We start from the raw sequence: 27,825 nt of genomic DNA on the forward strand, positions 1-27,825 counted from the left end.
GATGAAAGGGGGGATATTTGCTGGCTGAGGTTAACCTGGCACCCAAACATTTGGTGCTTTTTTGTAATATCTAGAACACATGGCACCTCACCTTTCAGAATAGTTTGTGTTTAAAACCTAATCCCGAAAAGGATCGGCTAATCCTGTTTGGCAGGATTATGCAGTGAGAAGAAAGAGTGCACTGGAGTGAGATCAGGAAGACTTGTGTACCCAGTAGTAGCAAGGACATTCTGCAGTATTTTGCAAAATTGAGATCTTTTCATACCCCTTATTTATTGACCCACATTAATTTCTGGATCTTCCTCCTTTTCTCAAGTGAGGAAGCTAAAACTCCAAGAGTAATGACTGTTTTCCAGGCCAAATACTGTATCTAGTAAATTACAGAAGCAAGGGTTGGTTCCAGGTCTTCTGACTTTCTAGAATCTAGGTCATTTTTTTTCCCCCTGCCATTTTAGTGGCAAGCTAATCTGTCTCGACTGTAGTTTCTTCTCATATTAAATTGGAAATACAGCCTCAGCTGTATTCTCATAGTTTGGAAAACGTTAATCAAATAGAAGTGTTTGGTGGAATGAAAGGCATATATATATTCCTGGTCTGTTTCTTAGTTTTACAAGTTTGTATTTTTTAACAACTCTTTCAAGGTACCAGACATGGGTCTTGTATTATGTCACCCATATAGATTTGAACTGTAACTATAAATTTGAGCCTGACTTTATAAAATGCTGCTCCTCCTGCTCCTCCTGCTCCTCCTCCCCCTCCTCCCCTCACTCCTCCTTCTCCTCCTTGCTCCTCCTCCTCCCCCTTGCTCCTCCTCCCCTTCTTCCCCTTCCTCTTTCTCCTCCTCCTCCTCTTCTTCCTCTTTTTTCTTCTTCCTCTTAGTTTATTTGAAGCTCTCCAGGAGTGTTCTGCATTGTCCGTTTTTCAAGGAATCTGTGTTCTCCCACATTTTGTGGAAGAAAAAAACAAAACAAAAAAACAGCTGATGAGCCCTTGAGCCACCTGTTAGTTTGGTCAGCCATGGAGCCAGTCTCAGACCCTGCTCCTGCTCAGCTGTAGGGGACGTTTTCCATTTGCGTTGTTTCCCAGTAGCTAGTTGACGGGAATGTTGTAGGGAGATTTTGAGCCCATAGGCATGGGCTCAAGCTTGGGAGTCATCTTTCTAAGTCTTTTCAAGGAACATAGAGTCAGTCTGAGCTCTGAAGATATAGCTGCTGCTCTTTCTCCAAACTCTGGAACATTTGCTAAGAGCAGCTGACTTGTGTCTGTTTTCCAGTTGGGAGGATATTGGTTTAAGAAGAGCCACTTGTATGAGGTTTAGAAGACTCTTGGCAGTTCCTCTTAGAATATTAGGTTGCCATGGGTATGCTGAGACAGTCCTGGGGATAGACTGTGTGTCTCTCCTCATCCGTGGTCTAGTAACCCGTGTTTCTTTTTTGCGATTGAACAGTAAGGTGGATAAATATGTTCGGCCACTCAGTGGTCAAGGTTTCTCTGAGTTTTTCTCAGGCATTAACTAGTGCAGTGGAGCTTTGACCATTGCAAGTTCTCTGTTTTAACCACTGAGTAAAAGAGCAGGATCCGTATAATGGTTATCAGATGTGGATTTCTCTGTTTTCGGTAATTACACACCAGCCTTTCTGCATATGTTTGGGGGTGTGTGTAGGCCATAGTGTGCTGAGCTGGTGTGAAGTTGGTCATTAGGGGCAAGACAGCTTGTTAAGGATCACCTTGTGAATTCAGAGGAAGTGCTGTTCTGGCCATACATACTTCCTACAGTCCTCCTTGTCCCTCTACTTACCTTGGTTGGGATCTCTGCACAGCTGTGCATTCTGAATTTACATTCACTCCATCATTTACTCGTTTTTTTATTCATCCCCCTGCTATATTCCAGCGAGGCCATGAGCTGGGTGTAGATCTGTTCACAAAATAAACAGTGCCTGTCCACATAGAACTTGGTCTGTTGGGAAACTAGACATTCATCAAACAATTGCATAAACATATAATTACATGTTGTGGTGAATGCTTGTGAAGAATGGCATTGTAGTATTAGAGATAATATCATGGAGGGGATGTCACTTAGATTGGGGGGTAGGAAGAAGTGATGTGAGCCGAGACTGATGCAAAAGTAGGCTAAGATTGATGGGAAGACTATTCTCTGTAAAGGAACATCTCATGTCAAGGCTTTTTTTCTTTTTAACTTTTTTTTTTTAATGTTTATTATTTTTGAGAGAGAGAGAGAGCAAGCAGGGAAGGGGCAGAGAGAGAGGGAGACACAGAATCAGAAGCAGGCTCCAGGCTCTGAGCTGTCAGCACAGAGCCTGATGCGGGGCTCGAACTCACAGACCACAAGATCATGACTTGAGCTGTAGTCGGCCGCCCAACCGACTGAGCCACCCAGGCGCCCCTTGTGTCAAGGTTTTGAGATAGGAACGAGTGTGACACGTTGAAAAACTGAAAAGAGCCCAGCAGGGCTAGAAAGTGGCTGAGGTGAGGGTACGACAGACAGATTATGCAGTGCTGTGGAGTTTTAGCTGCACTTAAGCATTAAAAGTGTATTTGCCTCTCTGCGGTTGGTGCTGTGATGGCGGATTTTTTTTTTTTTTTTAAACTATCCCTTGGGTCCTGTTGGTGAGTAGACTTATTGAAAGGCATGCTACTGAAATACAGGGTGGGAAGAACAAGATGAGAAGTACAAGGGTCTTTAGGGAAACACAGAAAAAGGTGTGCTTTTTTCTACTCTTATTTATTTGACTAGAACCACAAGGTGAGCAAAAAGTTTTTGGTGATGGCTCCATCCTCTATATCTAAATATAGTCCATAGTATTTTGTACAGCCCTCTATTTTGATTGCTTGTTTAAGGTTAGAGACCATGTATCATTCTATCTTTGTATTCTATCTTACTCCCAGTAAGGAGTAAAGCATTAATGTTTCATGGAGGGAGGCTTTTGCTTTTAGTTAGGAGGAGGGGAGTTGCATTCAGGGACACAGTTTGGAGAGGAGAGTCCCTGGTTACCCTCTTGATTCTTCTTTTGTTGTATATTTTGTTGTATATTTGTTCCCAGCTTCCTTACTTGATTTTTTTTCTCATCTCTGCAGGATCAATAAGCCGAGAGCTGAGGATTCAGGCGAATACCACTGTGTATATCACTTTGTCAGTGCTCCTAAAGCAAATGCCACCATTGAAGTGAAAGGTACAACCCAACAGAGGCTGCAGTGTGAGCCTCTCCCTCTCCTTCTGAGACACTACCTTGTTCTGGACTCCCAGTCTTCAGGCTGTTCTTGTTCCCATTATGGGAGGCAATATAACATTATGGTAGGACTACACGCTCAGGAGTTCAGCTGCCCAAGTTTAAATCCAAACCCCATCATCTGTTAGCTGTGTGACTATGGCAAGTTATTAGATTCTTTGTGCTCCTGTTTCCTCATTTGCAAAATCTACCTTGTGGGGTTGTAAGGAGGAATAAATAAGTTAATGTAGTAGTTTGAACCATATTAAATTGCTGTTTTTGTCTGGTAAAAGTTTGAATGTTGGCAGCTTCGTATGGTTCAACCTATGTAAATGTTTTCGAGCAAATAGTGCCATACAAATATTATTACACAGATCTCCAATGGGCCAGAAGGATTTGGCAAAGTACAGTGTGCAGAACATAAACTATTTGTGGATAATTCATTAGAATTTTTTTTTTTTCAATGTTTATTTATTTTTGGGACAGAGAGAGACAGAGCATGAACGGGGGAGGGGCAGAGAGAGAGGGAGACACAGAATCCGAAACAGGCTCCAGGCTCTGCGCCATCAGCCCAGAGCCTGACGCGGGGCTCGAACTCCCAGACCGCGAGATTGTGACCTGGCTGAAGTCGGCCGCTTAACCGACTGCGCCACCCAGGCGCCCCTAGAATTTTTTTTAGTGTTTGTTTTATTTTTGAGAGAGAACAAGCGGGGGAGGGGCAGAGAGAAGGGGACAGAGGATCTGAAGTGGGCTTTGCGCTGACAGTAGCAAGCCGTGAGATCATGACCTGAGCTGAAGTTTGTTGCCACCCAAGTGCCCCATTCATTAGAATTTTAATAGAAACTCTGGGTGCATGGCATCTTAAAGATGCAGCTGTAGCTAAAAGTTCCCAAAAGGGCCAAGAAAACTGTAAAAGTTGAAGCTACTTAACATAACATCATGAATCCCGCCTTTCCTGTGTTATTTCAAAGAAGCAGCTGAGACCCAGAAAAGTACAGCCATGAACTCTGGCTCACAGAGTGGTTTGTGGCAGAGCTAGCATTAGAACCCGGATCTTGATTCTCAATCCCATGTTTTTCCATTTTATAAAATGACCAGGGGGAGGTGGGGTTGCTGTTTGAGGTCAGACTGAAGAAATGAGGGTTCTTAAATTTTTTTCATGTTTAAAAAAACATTTTTTTTAATCTTTTTATTTATTTTTGAGACACAGCATGAGCAGGGGAGGGGCAGAGAGAGGGGGAAAACACAGAATCTGAAGCAGGCTCCAGGCTCTGAGCTGTCAGCACAGAGTCCGACGCGGGGCTCGAACTCACAAGCTATGAGATCATGACCTGAGCTGAAGTCAGACGCTCAACCGACTGAGCCACCCAGGCGCCCCAGATTTTTTTCAGTCTTTATTTTGCTCAGGAAGGATACGGATTTGTTCTTCAAATCCTTGGGTGATCCTTAGCAGCTGGAAGGATAAATTTAGTAAATGGGAAGGTCCTATAATAGCAAGTATCAGATCTTTCTTAAAATATTTAGAAGACTAGAAATTCAGATTAAAGAAAGGCTTAGATTCCAAGTTTCAGTGATCTGTTATTAAATGAAAGTAGTGTCTTGGTGACCCAGCCCTAATTTGTAAGTTGACGTAAGGACAGCCAGTGTCTCTTCCAGCTGCCACGTTGAATTCTAAATGCCTGAAAGGGTTTAGTCATGATGGCCTGGTAATAGTCCACACCAGCCAGAGAATGTGGGCTTTGATTAATTCAGGTCTTTTCTTGGAGGGATCTGGGTTTATCTCTGTTTTTGAAGGATGGCACATTTGTTCAACATGAGGATGAAGGTGTGAGAAGTCGCCTTTTCTCTAAGCCTGCCATGTATCTTTCCTCACCTGGGTGAGCTGGCCTGCATGGGGAGATGTTTTACTCCTCCACAAGAGACCAGAGGCCCTGCAGCATTCCAGGCTGAGCCTTTGGCACAGCGTCCAAGTATGGAGGTAGCAGGATGGGCGAGGGAGGGAAAGTGGTGTGTGTAGTTAGCCACCCTCCCCAAACCTAAAGGGTGGTTACATGCAGTTCCTAGTCCTGGCTTCCCTGTGATAGTGCTGATTGGGCTCTAATGATTTCTAGTAGAACTTTCAGGAGTAGAGACAGAAGAGGTTTCCCATTGGCTTGGCTGCTTGAGAGGTGGGCTTCAGTGGCCCCTGAGGCAGCATCTTTCCTCACATTGTCTTTAGCAGATAGGAGGTGGTGGGCTGGGGGGCAGAGAATGGGAGGCTGCAAGCAGGAGTGATTTCAGAGGAAGTTAAAACACTCCATGGCATCTTATCGTGACTGCGCGAGATGTGTGCTGTTGCATTTTACTGACAACAGCTCTGCGAGGAAGATTGGGCAGGTGGTACTATCCTGGTTTTAAAGGAGTAGACCTTAAGAAAATTCTCTTTCATAGAATCCTAAGCATATGCTGTGATTAGCTTGGACAGATATGTTAGTCTCTCAAGAAAATTCACAGGGAATTCCAGTCTTTCTCCTTTCTGTCCCCTAATACCTGGATAGAAGACAATTGAACATTTAATGTCTTACAGGTGATCCTTAGTTTAGTATGGAAAAGACTGAACATTTGAGTTTTTCTGTTTAGCTTCAAAAAGATTTGCTATAGGCCCAGGATCATATTCTTTAAAAAAAAAATTTTTTTTAATGTTTGTTTATTTTTGAGAGAGAGACAGACAGTGCAAGTAGGGGAGGAGCAGAGAGAGAGGGAGACACAGAATCTGAAGCAGGTTCCAGGCTCTGAGCTGTCAGCACAGAGCCTGATGTGGGGCTTGAACCCATGAACTGTAAGATCATGACCTGAGCCAAAGTTGGATGCTTAACCGACTGAGCCACCTAGGCACCCCTAAAGTTTATTTATTTATTTTCGAGAGAGAGAGAAAGAGAGTGAGTGGGGGAGGGGCAAAGAGAGGGGGGAGAGAGAGAGAATCCCAAGTAGACTCTGCACTGTCAGCACAAAGCCCGACTCGGGCCTGAATTCACGACTCATGAAGTAATGACCTGAGCTGAAATCCAGAGTCAGACGCTTAATTGACTAAGCCACCCCAGGTGGCTAAGCCACCCTGGGGGTGCCCCAGGATCATATTCTAAGCTAGGTGGTTGTGGTTGCCAACCCAATGCCTTGCATTGAGAGAGAGGGAGGGAGGGAGATGGAAAGAGAAGGAGCCAAGGTGGGAGGGAGAGGGAAAGAGAGAGAGAGAGGTTGATTGATTCCCAAAGCATTTTCATATAAACTCTGGTTTTATTTCCTTGGTGCCTCTATGGTGGGTAAGAGACAGTTACCTTTTTATAGCTATAAAGACTTGAAAAATCTGAGTAATACAGGTAAGAGGTGGTTGTACTCAAGAGAGATTTAAGGAACATGAGTGACCTCTGTTGAAAGGAGTCTCTTGAGCGTCTTCTTTATGGTTTAACTAACTCGGCGTGTGAGGGCAATAGAATTTACACCAGACAGATCTCTTCAGCACCTGTTCTGCACTCAGTGCTTTTCTTCCCCATTTGGCTTTTATTGCATTTCAGCACCTCCTCCCTGGGGTGTTGTTTGGGCTCAGCACTGTGGGGAGTGAAGGGTTTATACTAGGCCAGAACTGGGCACTGTGCAGCAGATCAGCACATCTTGAGTTACTTGTGGTGTGCAAGAGAAAAGAAGGCTGCAGGAATCCGAGGGAGGGGTGTGTGTCCTGGAACAGACCTGAGGTGGCAGTGTTTTCCACCTTAGTCTGTCAAGAAAGGAATTTTGAGGATGGTAATATCTACGTGTAGTAGGGAAGGCCCTGCGTCTGAAGTAGGGTTTTTTTCTTTCACTTTTTTTTTTTCTTAAAGGCCAAGAATGAGGCACAGTGTAAACAGGAAGATACTGTTACTGTTTAGGATTACATTTCTTAGGTATCTAGCAGGTGACCTGAGCAGATGCTGGAGGTGAAAGATGGAGCAGGGCTGGCCAGGGGAGAGGAAACAGCAATGACTAGACCTTAGTGGGACCTCTGCCCCATAGCCCAGCCTCTCTGGGGATCCACTTAGATAACTCTGGGGAGGCATCTCTTTCCCCAGCTTTTTGACTTTTCAAGGCTTATGTCTTCCAGAGAGTCCACAGCTCATTACAGAGCATTTGTGAATGGATAAGTATTGAACTTTCTATTCCTGTAATTCTTTAACCTTTCTAACTCTTACTCTCTCCCTCTTCCCCTTTCTTCCTTTTCTAAAATTAAAAAAATGTGCTCATAAAAAAACCACATAAAAATGTCTGTGAAATCTGCAAAAAGGAAGAAATCCCTCTCATGACTCCTAAACCCCATCCTCATCGCTCAGTTATTTTGATTAATCCAAGAAACAAGGAAATGCAATTTTATTCGGTTTTTAGAAAAAGATTTTGGTGGTCATCATATCCTCTGCAACAAACATGCTACTGCCTCTTGTGAAAGGTACATCCCAGCCCTACGAAGGTCTGGGTCTAGGGTCTCATCAGGCTCATTATCTCTTCCTGCTCACTGGGCACTGTGGGTGAGTTTCAGGCTTCGGGGGGGTACCAGAGCTAAGACTGATCTTGTTTTTCCCTCCATACTTCTTAGTTTTTTTTGTATTTTAATATTATGACTAAATGTTAGGATCTCTTTAAGGGACCTTGTCTGGCATCCCTGTTTCCTCCTCTGTTGTGTGGCCTTACAAATGATACATTACAGTTCAGACTGGCCGAGATGGACCTCATGGTGATGACACCGAATATCATTAAGAGTAATAATACATATCTCTCATCTGTATGGCCCTTTAGCATGCAGATTGTTCTCATGGTTATTTATTTGTTTGATAGGCAGCTAGTTTGGTAGGTGAGGACGCTTAGAGGTTGTGACATCCTTAGGTCAGAGCTGATGGCAAAGCTGGTTCTGACTCAGAATTGCCCATACTTGAAAAGTCTTCGAGAGCAAAATAATAATAATACCTTGAAGCTTCTAGAACACTTTGAGCATCAACTTCAGCCCAGATAACCGTACCTATACTTTTCATGGTGCTACCCTGACCTTCATTAATAAGAATAAGAATGGCTAACATTGCACATTGTATGCCAGGCGCCATTCTGGGTGCACTGCTGTTTCTGTCCTCCCAGTAGTCTTCACAACTTTTGGATGGAAATGCTGTTGTTATTCCTACGTTCCAGGGGAGAAAATGGAGACTCAAAGGAATTAGATGACTTAACTGGTGTGGCAGGTAAAGAGTGGAACGTGGGTTCTCACCTGTGCTCCTGAACACTAAGCCATGTTACTGTGTGCAGCATATAACAGTTAGAAGGCCTTGGACTGAGAGTTAGAGGAATCGGATTCTGATCCTCCCCTGCCATTAAACTTGCTGTGGCCCTAACCGTTTGCTCTCTTACCTTGGGCCTCAGCTTCCACAAGCATGGGATGAAGCAGGATGAGATAGATGGTCTTGGAGGTCCTGTAAGGCTCCAGCAGTCTGTAGTTCCCTTATATGGATACAAATGAGAGGTTGGGTTATTAAAGGAAAATGATCTCTAAGCTTCTTTTCCTCATGGTAGCGGCTGTGTCACCTTCTCAACTTTGTGAATGTCACCTCAGTGTTCCCCATACTTCCACTCATCTTCCTGTCTTAGGGGACACTCCTTCTTACAGTCGCCTTGTCTCAAACACTGGTGCGAGGAAGGGTATGAAAGCAGTGGTTCTCAAACTTGATTTAATGTGTAGGCAATGTGGTCTGACATCAGGCTTTATTAAGAGCATTCGGGTGATTATAGCATATAGCCGAGGTTAGAATCATGGTCTTAGAGGAGACTTCAGTTACTACCCACTCAGTGCTCTCTCCTGCAGGAAAGGGAAAAGCCTCATCTGCTGAAGGCAGCACAAGTCCCACAAGTCCCTGCTTTAATCTTTACAGTTGATGATGAATCTACTCTGTGTAGAGAAGGCTTATTGAGCACAAGCCAGCATCCTTGCTTCCATCCTGACCAGTCTCGTATTGCTTCTTGGGCTTAGCCCTTGGCTTAACAGTAAATCTTTTTTTTTTTTTTTAATGTTTATTTTTGAAAGAGAGAGGGAGACACAGAATCTGAAGCAGTCTCCAGGCTCTGAGCTGTCAGCACAGAGCCGGATGCGGGGCTCAAACCCATGAACCCTGAAATCATGACCTGAGCCGAAGTCGGACACTTAACCGACTGAGCCACCCAGGTGCCCCAACAGTAAATCTTGCTGTTATCTCTGCCTTCTTCAGCCAAGCCTCTTAATTTTGCCTACAGCAAGATGAGGTGTCTTTGGGATCTGATAGGCTACATAAAGGTAGCAATGAGATCATCATATGGAATAGTATGTTTACTTAGAAACAGGCTACTCATTGACACCTTTAAGGATAGAGTTTCTTTGAAAACGAGTTGTGAGGTTATGAATTTGCTTTGAAAAGTGAGCACCAAAGAAGCAGTCCATGTAAGAAACTCCATACCATGACCCCTTTCTCGGCTCTGTCGTGCTTAACTGTATTTAACATCAGCTTCAGGTGAACATAACTCCATTGCCTAAGTGGACACTTTCTACAGCCACCAGTCTGACAGAGAAGCTGGACGCTCTGCTCTGAGTGTAGGCTGGTCAGGCAACAGAAGGTATTGAGGAGCATGAGGTTGTTCTCACCCACAGACCCAGATAATGAAATCGGGTTGGGTGTTGATGGGGAACTAAGACTCTTTTGGAGCCCCTGTATTGCCATTCATTAGGATACTGGAAGGATATCTATCCATTATCTAATTTCATTAGAGTATGTGACTAATGAAGGGAGAGAGCCAGTTAATTCCCAAGTGGGTCTGTGAGCTCTTTAAAAGTCTCTCTCTTCCTCCTTGCCTCCCTGAGAGGGCAAAGGGAAGTAAGGTATTTGTGTCAGACTCCTCAGACCTACCTTCAGACTAGCAGATCCTGGTTAAGCAGTTCCTTATTAAGTGGCAAGCCCACAGAAGATAAGGCACGTTAACTAATATAAATAAATAGGCCATTAATAAAAATTTGTCCAGTATCTGACCCGATTAAACCTTACTGGAGTTACAAGCACAAGTCCTGTTTGTGTCGGCAAACAGAGAACATAATAATCAGCATCTCTTTGATTTCTTAGAACTCAAAGGCCAGAGTCTAAGCCTAGCCTTTCCTTTCCCTGACTACTGATAGGTCAATTTAAATGTTTATTTTTGACCCCGAGCTCTAGTTGTTACAGAGATATAACTTAATCCTCACAAGACCTCTGTGAGGTATGTGAATATTACTATTTTACAAAAGTGAGTAATGAAACTTAAATGACTTAAAGGACTTTAAATGATCCGCCTTAGGTTACTGTTGGTGAGTAGTAGTCTCATTAGAGCCTAAATTCCTCTGACTTAAAGTCCAAAGCTTTTTTACTTATGTTATAGTGTATGGAGTAGTTAAACTGTGACAGGTAAATCAGTCCACTACAGATCTGGAATGTTCCAGTACCTCTACAAGCAAAGATAACATTTGGACAGTTTGTTATGCATGTTGTAAAGCATACTGTATATTTTTATTTTTATGGACTCTGTTCTAGTTTGGTTTATTTCCCTTCTGTATGTAAAGTTCAAAAAGCATAGCCTCTGGGATCAACCCTGAATTTGTTTCTAGCTTCACTGTTAACTAGCAGTGTAATTTTAGATGTTAAATAACTTTTCCAAACTTGAGTTTTCTTTTATGTAAATGGGGTAATATTTTCTTTCTTCATTGGGTCGTTAAATGACCCCCAAACTTAGTGGCTTAAAACAAGAAACTCTTACTACCTCATAGTGTCTGTGAGTCAGGAATTAGGGAGCAGATTAGTGGGGGTGACTGCAAGCAGCAGTCTTCTGAAAGCTCGACTGGCACTGGAGGATCTGTGTCCTCAGTGGCCGCCTCACATGGCTGCTGTTGGTCAATTCCTCACTGTGTGGGCCTTTTCCACAGGCTGTTTTGAGTGGCCTTCCAGTATGACAGCTAACCTGCCCCAGATTGTGTGAGCGAGAGAGAGCAAGGAGAAAGCCACACTGGCTTTGTGAACTATCCAAAGTTGCATACCTTTATTTCTGCTTTACTTCATTCATGAGAATTGTGCCACTAAGTCCAGCCCATGCTCAAGGGGAGGGAGCTATTACACTTTCCTTTTTGAAGGGAAGAACATCAAAGAATTTGGAGACTATTTAAAAACCACCATGGGTGGACGCTGAGCCCTAAGGGCCCCTCTGCTCTCTGACCAGTGCTTTACATGTGCTCTGAGAGCCTGGTTTCATTTCTTGCTTTGGTTCCTCTGTCTTGTTTAGCTGGTAGGACAGGAACAGGCTTGCTTTCTTTTTGTCCCCCTCCCCAACATTTTTTTTTTTTTTTTTTTTTTTTTTTACTATTTGACTATGGTTGACATAAAATGTTACATTAGCTTCAGGTATACAACTTTGTGATTTGACAAGTTTGTGCATCATGCTATGTTCACAAGTGTGGCTACCAACTGAGGAACGTGATTTTTGATTGAGCAGTTACCATAAAGGAAAGAGAGAAGTGAAAAAACTTTTCATTGACCCAGAGGCTAAAGTGATAGTTGTTATAATCACTCCCTTAAGGATAGAGTGATGTGGCTTAATTTTCTCTCTGCTCATAATACTAGTGACACTCCCACCATCCTAAGGGCTTCACTCAGTATTCTTTGCTAAGCTGAGGAGAAAGCAACAGATCTAACCATTGAAAACTCTTTCCTGTAGGTTTATTCTATGTAAATATGACCAATGAAGTGTGATGGGGTAGCTAAGTTCCTAGATAATCTCTGTGCATAGTAGCCCTTAAGGCCATGTTCACATCTATAAATAGAAGCCACTGTAGAACACCAAGGTAGATGAATGAAAAGGAGAAGTAGTGTTCTCCTAAACACCAAGGTAGGAGTGAAGACATCCCCATCTCTCTCCTCAGGTCTTGGCCTTCTAGTCTGCATCCTTTCAGAATATTGACTTTTTTTTTCTTTTCAGATTTTTATGTAAATTCTAGTTAACATACAGTGCAATATTGATTTCAGGAGTAGAACTCCGTGATTCATCACTTATATACAACACTCAGTGCTCATAATAAGTGCCCTCCTTAATACACAACACTTATCTAAGCCCATCCCCTACCCACCTCCATCTCAACCCTCTGTTTGTTGTCTATCTTTAAGAGTCTCTTATGGTTTATTTCCATCTCTCTTCTTCCCCCCCACCATATGTTTATGTGTTTTGTTTCTTAAATTCCACATGCGTGAAATCATATGATATTTGTCTTTCTCTGACTTACTTTGCAAATGGCAAGGTTTCATTCTTTTAGGTGGCTGAGTAATATTCCAGTGCGTGTGTGCGTGCGTGTGTGTGTGTCTGTGTGTGTGTAAATATCATGTCTTCTATATCCATTCATCAATTGATGGACACTTGGGCTCTCTCCATGGTTTGGCTATTGTTGATAATGCTGCAGTAAACATCAGGGTGCATGTACCCCTTAGAACCTGTATCTTTTTATCCTTTGGGTAAATACCTGGTAGTGCAATTGCTGGACCATAGGATAGTTCTATTTTTAACTTTTTGAGGAACCTCCATACTGTGCTCCAGAGTGGCTGCACCAGTTTGCACAGAATAGTGACTTTCTTGGAGGCCATGGTGCCATAAACCAGATCGACTTTTAGCCTTCTGGGTGGTTCTAATGTGTAACCTTGAGATGAGTCCCCAAGGTAAAAGCTGATGGTACTGAATTCACAGTACTATTGGAATTAGTTAGTTAACTGGGCTAGAGTGGGTATTCTCTGTGGGGCAAAGGAAAACGGAAAAATATGTCACACGTAAGCTGATTTCTAAAATTTATATCTTCACCCTGGACTACTCCTCTGGGCTTCAGACTTGATACTCAGCTGTCTACTTGACACCTTCACTTGGAGGTTAAAGACGTATCTTAAGCTTAACATGTCCTCAACTTTGAACTCCTGGTTTTTACCACAGCCATTGCTCCATTCCTAAACAAAAACAAAACAAAAGCAAGCCAACAAAAAACTACCTGGTTCTTCTGTAGTCTTATCTTAGTAACTGGCAACTCCATTCTTATAATTCTTCAAGCCAGAAACCTTTGAGTCATCCTTGACTTTCTTCCTCACATCCCACATCCATTCCATTAGCAAATACCTTAACTCAACCTATAAAATGTATCGGAATCTCTTTCACTGCTACCGCCCTCATCCAAACCACCCTCTCCTTTGCCTGGATTACTCTAATAGCTCCCTTAAATAAATGGTCTTGATTCCACATAGTCATCTACATAGTAGCCAGAGGAAGCCTGTTAAACATGCAGATCATTTTATACCTATGTTTGATATTTACCAGTGGCTTCCCAGCTGACTCCGAGTAAATGCCAAAGTCCTTTCAGTGGCCTGCAAAGTCCTATTCAATCTGGGCTCCATTCACTCTGATTTCATCTCCTGCCATCTTTGCCTTGCTTACTGTGTTTCAGCCAAACTCCTCCATGCCGTTCCTTGTACATAACAAGTGCACCTGTGCCTCAAGGCTTTTTGTCTTTTATTTGGAGTGTTCTTCCCACAGATACAGGAGTGTGCTCCTCCCTTAGTGTTCTTCATGACTGTGCTAAAATGCACCTCAGTAGAAAGACCTTCCCCCACTAGTCAGTGATGTATCTGGCATGTGGTGGGTGCTCAACAAATCTTTGTCGGATGAATGAAATACAACTAGAAGCGAAACGTGGTAGTCCTGCTTGCTGTGTCTCCCCATGATGGTGTTTTACTTAGTGTATTGCCATGGAGCTTGCTCCTTGGAGGACTTAAGATGTTCTTCACTCTTTACTGACTGAAGAAAGCTCTGAGAAAGGGGGAGCAGGGGGAGCAGTAGGTCTGAGCAGTAACCAAGTGGCTTTGGGAGAAATCTGGTGACATGGCAGTAAGATGGAGCCAGCCTGGCCCACTCCCTTCTGCAGTGAGGAAGTCTACCTGGAAAAACAAAAAGGCATTTCCTTTAAAACCTCCTCTTTAGATAGAAAACACCACACACTGTGTAGTGCTGAGCAGGTTTCAGTTTGGCTGGCAGTGGTGATAGAGACAGCTTGGAACCTCATTCATTCCATTTCTGTCCAGGTGCCTCTGGAGGTGGCCTTGGAAGCACAGTCTGAGAAGTAGCAGAACTTTGGATTTGTTTTAAGCCAAGAAAAAACAGGCTGTTTTGAGGGGGAACGTGGGATAAGCCCATGATATAATACAATTGTACAGGCTTTTATAGTTGCAAAGTGAGTGTTTTAAATCTTTCCTACCCAAGGCCCCTGGATGTAGGCAGGGGCTAGGATTATCTCCATTTGATAATGGGTGTAGAAATGAAGCACAGAATAATTAAAGAACTAGCAAAACTTGAATTTGGACCAGACCTGTTGATTCTCTTTCCTGTCTTGGCCAACTACGTGACATCTGGCCTACTTTGAGTTTTATTGCTTTCACATTACTTACTGTAACTGGTGAGGTATGGTAGAAAATATTGTCAGGATCAAAGGAGGCTAAATTCAAAGAATTAGCCCCCATCTCAGGCTTCCTGGATCCTTGAAACTTATCTAATTTTTAAACCACAGGTGCTGTCTATTTCTTCCTAAGTGATCCCTTAAAGCAGAGAAGACCAGCAGCGTCTAACATGTCTAGAAATTCCCCCAAGATTGGGTTTATTGAGATTACTGCAAATCAGGTGTACAGGTCAGATTCTTAAACTGTTAATAAAATCTCTTGGGACACTGGTTGAATTTCCTGTTTATTCCTTTCTTGTGAAGACCAGTTTGCTGGATTCCCTCTTTCCTGGAAGAGCCTTGCCCATTGATAGTCATCAGATAGCTTCTCCAGGCATTCATTATTTTTATATAGCTTGCAGTCTTTGACTTGATTTTAAATGTTTGACCTTAGAGATCTCTCATTTCCTTAAGGGAATATATGACATTTGATATAATCCATAATTGTTATTAGTTCAGGCATGAAAAACCATGACTGGAAGAGGAGATGATAATAGCTTCTGTTTGCATTTTTTTTTTTTTTTTTTTTTTAAGGATGTCTTAATTTAGGGCAGTTGAGCCTATGCCTCCTCTTCCAGGAGGTTAGAGAGCCACCTGTATTAATAGCAGAACTTCACATATAGCAATCCTGGTATCTGCTTTGGCTGCTTTGGTGGGTGGGAGGTAGGGCATGGTTTGATTCCATTGCTCTGTTCTGACCTGAAATGCATGTTATCAAAGATAAATATGAGGATGGGCCTAAAGATTGGCTATCTTAGAAGCAGGGCTCTGAGTCAGTAGGTGGGGCCTTTGTATCCTCTTCAGAATAGCTTCCCATGATAACTGTTCAACACTCTTTCTCACAGCTGCTCCTGACATCACTGGCCACAAACGGAGCGAGAACAAGAATGAAGGGCAAGATGCCATGATGTATTGCAAATCAGTTGGCTACCCGCACCCAGAGTGGATCTGGCGCAAGAAGGAGAATGGTATGCCTATGGTGAGTAGGAGGCAGCCCTGATTCTCTATACCTGGGTCTCTGTGGTTGCTGGAGTTTCTCCTGGGGAGGTCCAGACATCTGGACCAGTTTCTGCAACCCCTGCCATAATGGCATGGCCCTGGTTACCCTTTCTAGTCATGAATGTTATGAATCTGGAGGTCACTGACAGTCTCTGTCCAGCACTGGAATCCCTACGTGATCTGTTAGAGCTGTTTGTCTGTTAAGCGATTTGACTGGTTTGCCTTCAAGACAAGCTGAAAGAGCTAATCCCAATCTTAAACTTTTTTTTTTATTATTCTAGTGCATCTGTCCTAAAGAAAATATTGTTCTTGGTGTAGTCTTAACATACCTTTCTTGTTTTTTGGAAAGACAAGGCAATGAGGGCAATTACTAGTACATGCCTGGGACACAGAAAGTACTGATTAGGAATTGGGGCAACATGATGAGCCTCAGGAGCAGCCTTAGACATTGGAAATCTGACAGTATCTGCTCCAGAAAAGGTCAAAGAAGACATCTTTTTCAATCTGGGATGATTCTTGATGGTGTTGGGGGAGTCAAATATTTGTTAGACTCTCATTCTCTCTCTGATTTCGTGACATTTGGCCAGTCTCTTTTTCTGAGAGAGGGTGTCATACATTCCTCCTCTCCCGAGGCCTTGCATGTCCAGCACTGTACTTTTCAGGCATCCTCTTTGTCAATCATCAGAATCAGAAGGGACCCTGGAGATAATCTAATCTGCTTCTTCAGAAAGGTTGCATTGTTAACCAAGGTAAATTAGTGACAAAACCAAGGAAGGGTCAAATCCATTTTTTTTTAATTTCAAGTCCATAATTCTTCCCACTCTAGGATCTCTCAATAATGATATGTCAAGTGGTGGTAAGGACTCTGACATTACAATGATGACTAGATTTCAGAAACCCACTAATAAGGGGTCGTGATGAGGAAGGGAGAGGTTATTTTCAGAGCAGGCCCTGAAAAGTCAACAAAATATTTAATTCTCTAAAGTGCTGGCAAGCAAATGCCCATTTCTCTCCTGGTATCTGGGTAGGAGAGCCCTTGAGCTTTTGCCAAAGCAGATTGGGATTCCTCAGTGGATATTTCATCTCCTCTTCTTTTCATGCCCATGAATTCATTTTTTGTTTGTTTGTTTTATGTTTTGTTTTTTTTTTTTTTTTGAGAGACAGAGTGTGAGCAGGGGAGGGGCAGAGAGAGAGAGAGAGACAGAATCTGAAGTGGGCTCCAGGCTCTGAGCTGTCAGCACAGAGCCTGACACGGGGCTCAAACACATGAACCACGAAATGAAGTCATACACTTAACCTCCTGAACAACCCAGATGCCCCTCATGCCCATGAACTCTTAATTATCTGTTACATTGTGAAGAACCTTTGAAATAAATTACTACTTCTTGTTGCTTTCAAGCTGTGAATTGTTTGGGAAACAGAAAACTTTTAATGAAAGAGGGGTAAGGAAAAGAAAAGCAATTTCTAGGTTGATGCCTTTGAAAACCAGTTTGTCGAACAGTCTAAACTTGGTTGAGGGCTAAGATGAAATGCTTTCAGTTTTTTTCTAGACACTAATTTCAGTACAGATCCCTTTTCTAGACAGATCCCATAACTTTGTTGGACCTCTTTGTTTTTAAAGAATTTAGTCCAGCCCAATCCAAAATTCCAGTTTTCTCTCTCATCCCCTTTCCCTAGGCTGCAAGGGGAGCAGAGGATTGTCTTCATTCTGTCTTCTGGGTTTTTCTTCTGTATGGAGTGGGAAAGAGGACAAGTATGGCTCATCTGACTTATCCTATAGCCCACTGCTTCTTGGCTGCTCCTTCTGTGGCCTCTGCGTGGCAGGTGTCCAGATCTGAATCTTGTAAGAACTTGTGTTGGTTCTTATAGGACCAGTTCTCAGATATTAGCGGTCTACTCTAACCGAAATCTCTGTTTCCTGCTTAGCTCCGGCCACAGATGATTTTTACTGCTGGGGTCTTCTCACCCAGAAGGCAACCAACCCTGTCAGGGAAACGTGAACATCATGGCTCTTCAAATCCTGGGAGTATAGGCCACTCTGCCTTCAGATCTCCAAATAGCCCTTTCCAAGATTGAGAGGCATACGGCACATCAGCCGGTCTCCTGCCTAAACAAATACCCACTGGAAAAAGATAGTTTCTTCTTGGCACCCCCAGCCTGAGTGATTCTCTTGGTGCCTGTTCCACTCAGCTGCAGGGTGGGAAGCTGCATGCAATGCCAAGTATAACTCTCTTCCTGTCACCTCTAATCCTGTCTTCTCTTTTATAGATTGGCTAGGGTTGATGTGGTCATGTGAGGGGTAAGGTAGCTTGATGGACTCCCTTGTAGTAAGCCCTAGCAGGACTATTTGCCCCCTGATTTGTTTGAACCTTTTTTTTTTTTTTAAAGAGATAGGTACTTTTTTTTTTTTTAAAGTAAATCATAATTTCTGACCATAAATGTAAAAATTACAGTCGTGTTAAATACAAAGTTTTAAGTATCCTCCTTAAAAGGCAGATTTAAGAAACAAAAATATGTTAAGATAATCTGTATATAACAAAATAATATAAAAGTGTTAAAATGAAAATGATGGACAAAGATATAGTGAAATTCTATAAATAGAAAGAACAAGTGGAAATCTTAACATCACAGAAAGTGAAATTCAAATAAAAAACATTAAACCAGGGTGCCTGGTGGCTCAGTTAAGTGTCCAACTTCACCTCAGGTCCTGATCATGAGTTTGAATCCAGCATCGGGCTCTCTGCTGTCGGCGGAGAGCCTGCTTCACATACTCTGTCTCTCTCTGCCCCTCTTCCCCCCGCTTTCCTGCCCCCCCATACTCTGTCTCTTTCTCTCTCAAAAATAATAACTAATAAAAAGTAATACCTTAAAAGGGTTAAACCAAGAGTTCCTTTTTATCATAAGAGGATTAATCCATAATAAAGACAAAGCTATCATGATCTTTTCACACTACATAGTACAGTTCCAAAATGAATGAATTAAAAATTGGAAATACAAGGAAATGTAGCCAGAAGCACAATTATATGGTGGCATACTTACATATATTATTTTTAGTCTTTGACAGGTGAGATGAAAAATCAACACTGTAGAAGGTTTGAATATCTAATGACTAAGGTGACACAGTCTTGATACTGAAACCTAAGTATCAATCACTATCAGTCATAAATGTATGTGAACGCTTCCTAAGTGCAAGTTAATGGTGTTTGAATCCTTTTTTTAAAAAAAAAGTACACATTTTTATTATTGAAGCATAGTTGACATATAATGTTACATTAGTTTCAGGTATACAGCATAGTGATTTGACAGTTCTGTACATAATGCAGCACTCACCACGATTAGTGTAGTCACCATCTGTTACCTTACACGTCATTACAGTATTATCGACTATTCCCTATGCTGTGCTTTCATCCAAGAATATAGGGTACTTTTGATGCTTCTCCTTAGTCATCAATTCTGTAGCAACAGGACAAGTCTCCACTCAGTATCTTATTATGCATTGATTGAAAAGGTTAAAAGTTTCTTGCATAAAATGGTATTCAGAAAATACTTAGTGAAGGCCTGTGGATCAAAGAAGACAATAATCATTTCTGATTATAAGTGAAAAACATGGAATTAGTGAGCCGGTAGAGCAGGGGGGTGGGGGGGGGGGTGAGAGAAGTTGGCAGCTTTCCAAGTCCTCGAGTCGAAGCTTCATGGGATAACTTGTTTTGAAGGCTGAGTTTGCCATTTCAGGCATACCCACACTCAACTGCAGACACGATTGTATGCTATAGCTAGACATCATTCTGGGGATTATCTTCCCCTTTCCTCTCTACTATTTCTGATTACACTTTAGTTGCATGACAACTGGCACATGAGTCCATTTTCCTGCTACCCCAGGGGATCAGTGCTATAAGCCTGCTGGATCCCAGCTCCGCCTAGAGCCCTGCTTGTGCACTCTCACCTCCGCCTTCCCATATGGGCCTGGAGTACTCCCGTCCTACTTAGCACCTCTCCTCCCCACAATCTAGTGCAAAAGCTGGCTCTTGTCAAGCTTTCCCTGACTGTTTCTGGCACTGGCCACTCACTGTGCCCCACAGTATTTGGTACATGCCCTCCATTGGGGCTTCTTGTCGCATTCCTATGACCATCCCTTTTGAGGTTCCCTCTTGAGGTCAGTCTCCTTGTTCGTTTTTGTATCATACTTTTCCCTATTTCACCTTCCCCTTGGTAGGATATAAGACATGTAGCATACATTAGTAAATAGTTGATTGATTGAATAAACTTTGCTTTAACCCTGTAATTCTGAAAGGAAAGGGCAGTTATGAATTTCTCTAGTCTTGACTAGGAGCAAGTTCTTAGCATTGTTTTTGGAGGAAGTTTAAGGAGACTTCCCAGAATTCACCAAGCACGAAGTAGATGTCCTGACTCTGAAGTCATCAGACAGGCCTGAGGTTAGCATATATGCCTGACCGTGGAGGTCACACCCCTCCTTCTCAATTCTCCTTCTGTGTTATGGTTTCTTACCATATGGTATTTGAAGTAGCATTTTCTAGATTGAGTAGGTCTTCCAGTCACTTCATAGAAGTTGGAGAAGTCTGGAGGACCAACAGTGGGGGAGGCCTTAACCTGGCTCTACCAGAAGTTTACTAATGTGTTGTTGTTGTTGATATTGAAAGGAAGTTAATAATGAAGGGCTCACAAGTTACCTGGACAAAGATGGTCCTAGACACTGCTCCCTCATCCCAGCCAATGATCTTGCTAAGAATGGAGAACAGTGCCACCTTATCTTGGACACGAACTCAACTACTCTGACCTCTGTGTGTTCTCCCTTTCTCTACCCTGAGCAGGACATTGTCAATACCTCTGGCCGCTTCTTCATCATCAACAAGGAAAATTATACTGAGCTGAACATCGTGAATCTCCAGATCACGGAAGACCCTGGCGAGTATGAATGTAATGCTACCAACTCCATTGGCTCTGCCTCCGTTGTCACCATCCTCAGGGTACGGAGCCACCTGGCCCCACTCTGGCCTTTTTTGGGAATTCTGGCTGAAATCATCATCTTGGTGGTGATCATTGTTGTGTATGAGAAGAGGAAGAGGCCAGATGAAGTTCCTGATGGTAAGAGCATCCCTACAAAATAGCTATAATGTTGGGGTTGGTTCCTTGGGATGGTTTCCAAGCACCCAAAGAGGACTATAAGTATGTTGGGGTTCAGTCCCAAAAGGAGAGAAGGAAAATTCTCATACTGGTTCCTTAATCCCTACCCCTAAGATTAGCCACCTAGAGCTATAATTATTAGCTCTGTCCCTCCATTTGGGTGTTCTCCAAGCCCCAGTCCCGTCTGCCCTTCAGGCCCCATGTGGGGAGCGGGCAGCTGTCAGTCTCTTTGTTCAGCTCTGTCCTCCTTCAATACAGATCATCAGGCAGATTGAGCTTGAGGAGAATCCAAGTCAAGCCTAGAAGCCACCCCAAGATCGCAGGCCACCTGGCCTTTCAGGCAGATTTAAGGTATCTAATTGGTTGTCACATGGTTGCCTCGTGTAGCCCCTGTAGGTAACTGCCCCAGTCCAGTCAAACTGTTCTTGAGAAAAGCCATTGGAACAAGCCAGCCTTTGGTTCCCGTGGTTGGTCCCTTTGATAGGTTTTCAAGGTTCTTGGTGAAGCAGGCACCTAGCATTTGGCTTTTCTGTCTCACAGACAAAATGGTGGAGTCTGATCCATCCACACCCCCACTTTTAAGGCAGAGATAGCTAAGCAGTAACACCTGGCGCCCAGGCCCCAGGGTGGCACCCGCAGGCTGGTGGAGTGCCAGAGATGGGAGTGGATAGAGCGGCACTAGGACTACAGTGAACTATTAAGCTTTGGAAAGAACATGGATCTTAGATTTGGGGACATGCTTACAATCAGGAAGGTCCTAGGAAATCTTTGGGGTTTTTTTTGTTTGTTTTTGTTTTTTTTGGTATTCCATTTGTAACCCTGGGATTCCAGTCAGGGGACAGCTCCTGCTGGAGACTTGTATCAGTAGCTCCTTCAGCTTTCTGACTAGCTCCCCACCCTCCTGTCCTGTCACGTCATCAGCAAAGGAATCGGCCAGCCAGAGATTACCCCCACTTGTCCATCACTGACTAGATGAGAAGGTTGTGTGCCCAAGTTCAGTGGAGGCGGGCCTTGGGTGATGGTGGGGTTGCCAACTCTGGTGTGACTGTTCTGGGCCTGTGCTTGTGCACTGTGGTCCTGTGCCTTGCCCCACAGAGTTGTCCTTGTCCCCGTGGCTGACCAGCAGGACTGCAGCCCCAACCATGTGTGTTTGTGGAGAATTGCTAAGGGGGGTCTGCTGCTCCCTCAGAAGTCAGGCAGCCCTGAAGGCATGCTGGTGGCTTCAGCCTGTCTGGAAGGCCGCGTTTGAGAACAGCAGCCTCTTCCCCTCTTTTTGTTTCTTCTCAGCACCTCCAGATCTCTGCCTGCACTAAGTAGAGGGGAGTAGTCTAGGGAGGCTGGCAAAAAGATTTGTCGCTGACACTAACAACGCATGTAGGGAGCGCTGGCAGACCCCCTCCCGGTGTACATCCAGCAGTGAGCTAGACAGAGGAGTGAGGTGGACGCCAGCTGGAAGTCGATGGGCCTGTGTGAATAAATGAGCTGATTCCCTGCAACAGAAGTGTGCCCCCGGGATTTTTACATTCCTTCTCCTAGGTGCACAGAACTGCTGTTCTACGAGGTGAACTGCATTCTTGGGATTTTTCACATATGCATAATGCCTTTTTCTCTAGATTTTTCTCTTTCCTGCTACAAATGAGGACTCCCAAGCAAGGCAGAATACCTGTATTTAGGCCTGAGAGTAAAGGGAAGTTGTCTGTATTTCTAGCACAGCTCTTTAGAAGCAGTTATGCCTCAGTCCTGCAAAGGGCTTTTCATCCCCTCAGAATGCTTTTGCTTTGCTAAATTTCACCTTGCTCAGCCTTCCCTTTGGAAAGGTGGAGAAGCAAAAAGTCAGGTAGGAAAGGGCAAAGATGGGCTTCCGGACCTGATTTTTTATTTTAAGATGATGAGGCTGGGTGCTGCTCTCTTTGCAGAGTGATATGTTGGCTTAGCTGGTCTCCATCAGAGGTTCCGGTCTTCCTCGTAGGAAGCCACTTTGTTTACCAGGTTGCTCTCCCAGCATGTCTGGAAGACATTTGGGTTAGATTTGAGAAGTGGTTAGTATTGGTTCTGACAAGTGCAGACACCTGCCCGGGGAAGTGGCTATCTTAAAAGAGCTAGAGCTCCATGGCTACTGAACTCAAGTGGTGGCCAGTTGAGTAGAGGAGACCTCTGTGGCCAGTAAATCTTCTGAACAGCTTCCTGAAGGGAAGGTACTTCTTTTAAGCTAAATTATTATAGACAGTGGAAGAATCCTACATAAAAGACGTGGGTAAGTGCAAAGTAAAATCTCTTTGCTCTGATCTCCTGGAAGAAATGTAATGCAAGCAGCGTTTACTTTTTTTGTTCTTGAATTGGGGCAGCAGACCTGGGATGCTGGAATTATTGCGGTGTTGCCTCCTCTCTGCTCCCTTCCCGACAGCCAGCGCAGCCCAGGCTCCATTCTCCATCTCCACTTCCCTGCCTTGCTCTGGCATTTCCATCCCAGAGTTTTCTCCTTTGTTCGCCTCCTCCTCTCAAACCCCTCCCTGCTCCTATGCCCCTTTATTTCTTGTCCTGGAATTAATCATTAAAGAAAAAAAAAGTTGATTGTTCCTCAGTGAGTTTTCCTTATGCTGTGGCTTTTTTTCCAGCCAGTTTCCCCTCAACTCCCATGCATCCCTCATATGCTTTCTCCCCACCTACCCTGTCCCCAGGTCTACATATAGAGAGATGCAGGCACTCCTTTGTGGAATGAATGAAGAGGTACCTTGTATCTGATACGAATTGGGAGTTTTAGAGGTGATGGATTTTTATCAGCCAGCCATCTGTGGCTCTGTTGACTTATTTGTGCCACTGTGAAAATGGATTTTTTTAATATGCCTGACATGCTTTCTCTGCCAAAATAGGTACTTTTTATTATCAAGGTAGACCTAGGATTTATTTTTGACTTACTGAACTTTTTCTTATATGAAAAAATTTCATATAAAACTCATAATACTCATATTCGGGTAGTCTGTGAGTTCTTGGTAACTCAGCCCCTGACCAGAAAAGCACTAAGTGAACAGTTTAAAACTACACACCTGCACAAATTTGAACTTAGAGAGTTTACTCCAAGTACGCTTCACCAGAATGGCAAAGATTGCTTTAGATTTCTCACATAGAAAATGCTTAGGGTTAAGGGTTAGCTACTTCCAGTAGGGGGAGGGGGAGAAAAGGCCTCTGTGTCTTAGTCTACTGGCATCTACTCAGAACATTTTTAAGCAGAACTCACACTAAGTCCCTTTTAGCCCCTGCTGTGGTCTCTTTGAGGATCGGTGCCCAGTAGATTGGTTGTCTTCTAGATAGATGGTCTGCATCTCACCTTTTACCTTCAGTGTTTTCAGGAACAGATGAGTCATGGAGACAAACAAGGGCTTCGTTTTTTCAGCTTACTCATCACTTGACTACATTCTCTGAAAATATTACATGATAATTTTCTAAAAGGAGTGGGTCTGGCCAGCATCCCCCTAGCCTTCCATCCATCCTACAGCTCACATGCCTGGAGCAGACCTTCTGTGCTGGTTCTCTGCTGAGTGAAGCAGAGGGGTTGGTGTGTGCTTCCAAGTTCCCCCCTCCCTGCTCACCTGGGGAGATGAGGCGGGAACCTGCCTCATGGTTGGTGCCTTCAGTTCTACTGGATGTTTTAGTGACCGCAGGTGAAAACAGTAGGAGCTGATTTAAGAAAAGCAGTGGTGGCATCAAAAAGAGTTTTCTGTTTTCACGTTAGGGAGATAATTTTTATAAGCAGTTCAAAGGGACTCCTCTAAGTTACTGATGGAGATCTGAGGTTTTGGGGGGGCCATTTTTAGTGGCTCTGATGCATTCGAACTCTTTTAGACACTCTACGATTAAGAGGTATTCTGACATCCGAAAAATCTATCAGTTGGGAATATGAAGCTTTACAACAGACCAGGAATGTTGGTAAAGAAATGTGATCTTTAAAATGACATGCAAAACACACCTTTCATTGTCTCTTAACTAGGGGTCCTCTGAGTCCGTTACCTTATGGAGAAAATACAATAGGACCAAATATGAAAGGAAACTGGAAGTAACTGTTAATCAGTCTCTGGTTTAATGCTAATCTGCTGAGATGAGGCAAAATGTAAGCAGGTTTAGAAACTATAAAAGCCCATCCTCCGTGAGATGAAGGCAGTGAACAAGGAGCTTTGACCAGACAGGCCCCTCTTGGTCATTCTGACTGGAAAGCCATCTTTTTGGAGGTGCTACCATGTCAGGTAACCCGTTCTTTAGCGGGCATCGCAGAGCACTCTTCCTGATGACACGGCCATGTGATCTAGGGGAGTGAGGGCTGGAGTACGTCTGTTGGGAAGACAGCAATTCCACCAGGAACTTCACTCTCCTGAGGTGGATTCCAGAAGCATCTTGTTTCCCTTCTCCCCAGTCCTCTTCCTCTCATCTAGCCAGTGGTTGTGAGTAATGCCTAGGTGAAGAGAGGAGCCCTTGTTTAAGCAGCTACCTTTTGGCCTGAGGGTTTGGGGTATGTTGATATTTGTCGGTTACTATGACTTCTTTTTTTTCCCCCCTCAATTGCATCAAACCCTTAAAACATGGTGGTAAGTGAGCGATATGCATGCTTTTGGAGTTTGTTTAATCTCCGCTTCAGTCTATACGATGCACAGTTCATGATGTTAACACTTTTCTTCAAGTTTACCTCATTCACTTTCACAACTAATTTGGATTTCAGTTTGCTGTTCAATTCTCATTTACTTTTTGATTTTCGTACCTTTTTTTCTGTAGTTCTGTTCTTTCCCTCTCTCCTGGTTTCCCTGTTAGGGTCAGGTTGTTTATTGTCTGACCTGTAAAGGGAGAGTGGTGCTGCGGATAGTGGCTCAGTCCAGGACAGTAGGAGACACGAGGCTCTTTTCTCGATTCCTTGTAAATGTGCAGGTGGATGTGGGGAGAGAGATGAAGTGAGGCTTAGACACTAGCGTGAATAGCACCCGCTCCCACTTGCAGGCATGGCAGCTGCACCGGAGCCGCTGTTGCTAAAACCCCAACGTGCGGCCCTTTGCACGTTACCGGCTTGTCAGGCTGGAAGACGACCCCACTGGGCGGACAGCAGGGCGTAACCCCCCACCAAAAGAAAAGCTTGCGTGTAAAGTGCTCGGGTCGGTGCCGACAGCGTCATGCTTTGAGAAGAGTAGCTTGGCTATCGCGATGTCCCCCCTCCCCTGCTTTTTCTTTCCACATTGGGAGTAGGTTGGTGGTGGTCTTGTCAGTTATCTTTAGAATTTTGTGTTTTCCGGTACACAGCCAGAGCACTAAAACTATCCTAAGTTTGCTCCTGTGTCTTTTCCTTTAAGTCCCTGAAGTGCTTAGTTCCTAGCATGTAGCTGAGCTGGCTTGGCCTGGATGCTGAGAGCAGTCGGGTGTTGTGGTGAGGGTAGATTTAGGCCGGGCTCGTGTGTCTCAGTCCTGATATGTCTTCGTATATCTTCACTGCATACACAGCACACTGATGTCTCGGGTGTCCTCGACTCTTAGTTTGTTCTTTGTACCTGTTCAATAGTGGACTGTTAGTAGTAGAATCCTGTTGGGCACTGGTGTGTCGCCAGCCTGTTGTTTGGCTGAGAAGTCATTGGTTTGTGGTTAGTTCGTTCGTTTGTTTTTGTTTTTTTTTTAATCTTTTTTTGCTCCAGTCACTGTGTGTGCTGGCGGTGGCTTTGCCTCTCCGTTGCCTCGAAGGACCAGGTGGAGCAATGTCTCCCTGTGACAGACATTACTCCTGACGTGTGCGCCTGCAGATGCCTACACTGAGACTGTAATCTCCATAACTGCTTCATGTGCACCAAGCCCCCTTGTGGAATCCTGCTGAGAGTTTTTCTAGAAGCCTTCAGCTAAACCAAACTGTTCAGAATCATTTAGTCTACCTGACTGGTATAAAACAGAAAAACTAAGAGCACTTGCTTGTTCCCTCCCCATATACATATATCCCTGCTTAAAGGGGACCAAGTTGCCCTTAGTTGAGACAGGAAAGAAAAACTTCTAAATCAGAATAATGAAATACCAATTTAAGAAGGCTTCTAAACTCAGATGATGTAAGCTTTTTGGTTTAAAAAAAACAAAACAAAACAAAAACTATCTCACGGCTCATCTGGATTCGGGTTCTGGTTTTGGCCAGGGCTCGAGTTGAGCCTGTCTTTTCTGTCAGAAGTCTGAAGTCTTTTCTAGAGGGATGTCACCACTATTCAGCTCTCCCTGATGTGTCACAGAACGTCTTCTGGTTATGTATGCACTTGTGCTGGCATAGCCCAGCTGGGCTGACCCAGTATTAGGTTGAACTGTTGTGGCTTCCTCTCCCTCAATCTCATTCGCCAGACTAAAGACTCTCCTAAAGATTACAAAACAGCAAGAACACTGTCTTTTGGGGAAGTGAGGATGTGTGGCTAAATGTATAGAACACACACATCCGTCCACACTGCAGGATTGAGCCATGCATTCACCACAAGAAAACAAACAGCAGGATTTTACAACTGAAATGTTGGTTTGTGTTCTCATTTCTCTAAGAGTGAACCACTGGAACTTGGGGACAAGATGAGTATAATATCGCAGCCTGTCTGTCCGCTACAGTTGCAGTTTTTCATGACAAGCATTCCCAGTGTCAACTAAAACCATTGAAACAACATACCCGCCATTAAAAACTCGAATCTAGAAGTAATAACGCCATGAGTGTTTTGCACCTCCAGATGGAATGGCCTTGAATAAATGCTATGAATAGCCATGTTTGCCACTTGCCGTTTGCTCTTCTGTTAATTCTTAACGTAGAGTCTCACGATTTTCTCCTTTCTCCTCCTGTCTCTCAATGGATTATTAAAAAACGGAATACCTTACAGACGATGAACCAGCTGGGCCAATGTGAGTACTTTGTTGGACATTGAT

General features: G+C 43.7%; 1 protein-coding gene across 7 annotated transcripts in view; it reads left to right on the top strand.

Annotated features, from left to right (window-relative positions):
* NPTN (neuroplastin) overlaps positions 1-27,825 on the top strand; it is a 73,409-nt gene that overhangs the window by 43,126 nt on the left and 2,458 nt on the right. For 3 of the 7 annotated variants that reach the window (XM_027067735.2, XM_053223748.1, XM_053223749.1), the window contains exons 4-7: positions 3,097-3,191; positions 15,627-15,760; positions 20,610-20,883; positions 27,780-27,801. In XM_027067735.2, coding sequence (XP_026923536.1) covers positions 3,097-3,191; positions 15,627-15,760; positions 20,610-20,883; positions 27,780-27,801 — 525 coding nt within the window. Of the gene's footprint in view, positions 1-3,096; positions 3,192-15,626; positions 15,761-20,609; positions 20,884-21,180; positions 21,274-22,017; positions 25,500-27,453; positions 27,803-27,825 lie in introns of those variants that run through there. The other 4 variants (XR_008299043.1, XR_008299044.1, XR_008299045.1 and 1 more) reach the window with 4 other exon arrangements.

This window comes from Acinonyx jubatus, chromosome B3, assembly GCF_027475565.1.
Source record: "Acinonyx jubatus isolate Ajub_Pintada_27869175 chromosome B3, VMU_Ajub_asm_v1.0, whole genome shotgun sequence".
In the NCBI taxonomy this organism is placed as follows: domain Eukaryota; kingdom Metazoa; phylum Chordata; class Mammalia; order Carnivora; family Felidae; genus Acinonyx; species Acinonyx jubatus.